The sequence below is a fragment of the Drosophila sechellia genome, chromosome 2R, assembly GCF_004382195.2.
Source record: "Drosophila sechellia strain sech25 chromosome 2R, ASM438219v1, whole genome shotgun sequence".
Taxonomy (NCBI): Eukaryota; Metazoa; Arthropoda; class Insecta; order Diptera; family Drosophilidae; genus Drosophila; species Drosophila sechellia.
In genome coordinates this window covers 855830-858146 of record NC_045950.1, presented here as the reverse complement: position 1 = coordinate 858146, position 2317 = coordinate 855830, and the positions used below count along the sequence as shown (strand labels likewise).

Sequence of the window (2317 nt, the reverse complement as noted above, 5' to 3'; positions counted from 1 at the left end):
CTAAATATCCTGAGGGTTGTTCGAGGCTGATTGGGGAAAATTTGCATCGTCCTCTTGGATATTATGCAATTGTCCCCTAATCGATGCCTGATTACTCATCCTATCTGAGGTGTTATTTACATTAAAAGATCGACCTGAATTGTTGGAATTGTTCGAGTTGTTGGATCTGTACGAATTGTAAGACTGCCTGGATTGTCCTGAGTTATTCGAGTTATTAACGTTCTTGGACATTCTTGACTGTCCGCTGCCCTCTGTGTTCGTCGGTGCTTCTATTGCTAACTGTCCTCCATCTCTGCCATTGTTGTTATTATAGCCATAATTGTTCCATGGTCGGTCCCTGTTTGCCTGTCCTTGATTCCATCTCGAATTCCTATTTTGAAAATTACGATACGGTCTTTGATAATTGGAGGTCTCTCCTTGATAAGGGTTGCCTGCCCTAAATGGATTTCCCATCATCGGGTATGGGAACCCAAATCCAGGCCAACCATTCATATTTGGCATAGTAAATGGCATCGGAAACGGAGGTTGGTCGTTTCCTCCCCACCGGTACTGCGGCCAACCGCCTGTTTCCCTATGGGTTCCACTTGGTTGGGACTCCTCTTTCTCCTCTTGTTTCTGAACTTCCTCAGTAGCCTTATCTTTTGACTCCGTTGAGTCCTGTGCTTTCCGATCTGATTCCGCCAAGGCTAACAGGTTCCTTTCCCTGCAAGCTATTTCGTACGCTTTTGCTATATTCAGCCCCTCCATATTTCTATTGGTCACCCCTATTGGGCCCTTTAATGCTGACACAAAAGCATTTAGTGCCATTTCTTCATACCACCTAACTTTTTCTCCTCTCAACAGTACATTATTCCCGCTAGACTTAACAAGGCTCACCAGCGCCCTTTTCAATGTCATGACCTTAGTATACAAGGCCTCCACTTCCAACTTCCTTTCTCTAATGTTGGTCAGTTCCATTATTAAATCCTGCTCTGATCTCTTGTCCTTAAAATGGGAGATCAATATTCCCTTGATCTGATCCCAATTCAACTCTGCTTCGTCCAAATCCAAGACCCTATCCGCCGCTCCTACTATCTTGCTTCGGACAGCTCGAAGTGCTATCATTCCTATATTTGATCTTTCTTCCCCCTTAATCAGGCTCAATATCTGTTCTACTGATGCTATAAAACATCTAACTTTCCTCCTTCACCTTCAAATTTCGGAATTATTTCCACCAGGTCTATCACCTTGATGGCCTCTAGTACACTCGTCTTGTCCTCTTGTCCTTCTGTTGGATTCGACATCGTTCTATCACGTCTATGTATTGTTTGTGTTAGTGTTAATGTTTGTGTCCCTTATCTCAATATTCTGACTTATAAATTAATAGAAGTGTGTTGTTTGTGAAAAGCGGTGAATCGCTGTGTGCTAGTTGTGTAGTTTACTTAAGGATACGTGTTGACTTCCGAATTGTTTGTATATAGTGTGTGCGGTGGATCCTCGAGTATCCGTATGTGAAATGGAGTTCTGTAATTAATTATTATGAGTAATTTTTTCTTTTAAGGTTCAAAATTAATTTAGCGCAGGGGGGTCTTTTTTTTTTTTTTTTTTCTTATATATATAATATTTTCGCCTGCTTCTTCTTTCTTTATTTATTTGTTTATTTATTTCCTTAATTCAATTTATTTAATTTAATCTCTTTTCTCTATTTATTTATTTCCTTTCTTTATTTAATATAACATAATACCCTGCATGCTGAAGCTAGCTGTTCTCTACAGCCTCACAACCAATTGCGAACAGTCATTGCTATGGTATTCTCCCTTGACTTGTAACATTGAGTAATGCTTAATCTCAACTATTCCTACGCTAAGCGGCCGCCCTGTGCATTACAGTGCGCCGCCTAATACGTGTGAATGATTGGATCGTTGGATTCTAATTTATTCTTTCCCGTTTGATTCTTGTTTATTTTCCTCGATGTATTTCCGGCTGACCACCCCTACACTAAGCGGCCGCCCTGTAAATTACAGTGCGCCGCCTAATACGTGTGAATGATTAGATCGCCAAAATTCAACTTTATTATTTTAAATTCACCTTTTGTTAATTTTTCAAATATACCAATGCGTTACCATTCCTACGCTAGGCAGCCGCCCTGCGCGTTGCAGTGCGCCGCCCAATACATGTGAATGGCCGCCTTGTTTAATTTCTTATTATTCTTTGGGCGCCACTACGCCCTTCAATCCGTCCCTGAACTTGTATGCAAGGTTCGAACGAGTGGCCTGATAAGCGGAAATGTTCGACCCGAACCGAATGTCGCCACGACCGACTCGATCAGACGACATCG

General features: G+C 41.6%; 1 protein-coding gene across 1 annotated transcript; it reads right to left on the bottom strand.

Annotated features, from left to right (window-relative positions):
- On the bottom strand, positions 1–1283 carry LOC6620699 (myb-like protein D). Its single transcript, XM_032717028.1, has 3 exons — positions 1177–1283; positions 545–1078; positions 1–370 (listed from the first exon to the last, which is right to left on the bottom strand). Exons 1-3 carry the CDS (start codon positions 1281–1283, stop codon positions 1–3), a joined length of 1011 nt encoding a protein of 336 aa, XP_032572919.1.
- Between the last annotated feature and the right edge of the window lie 1034 nt (positions 1284–2317).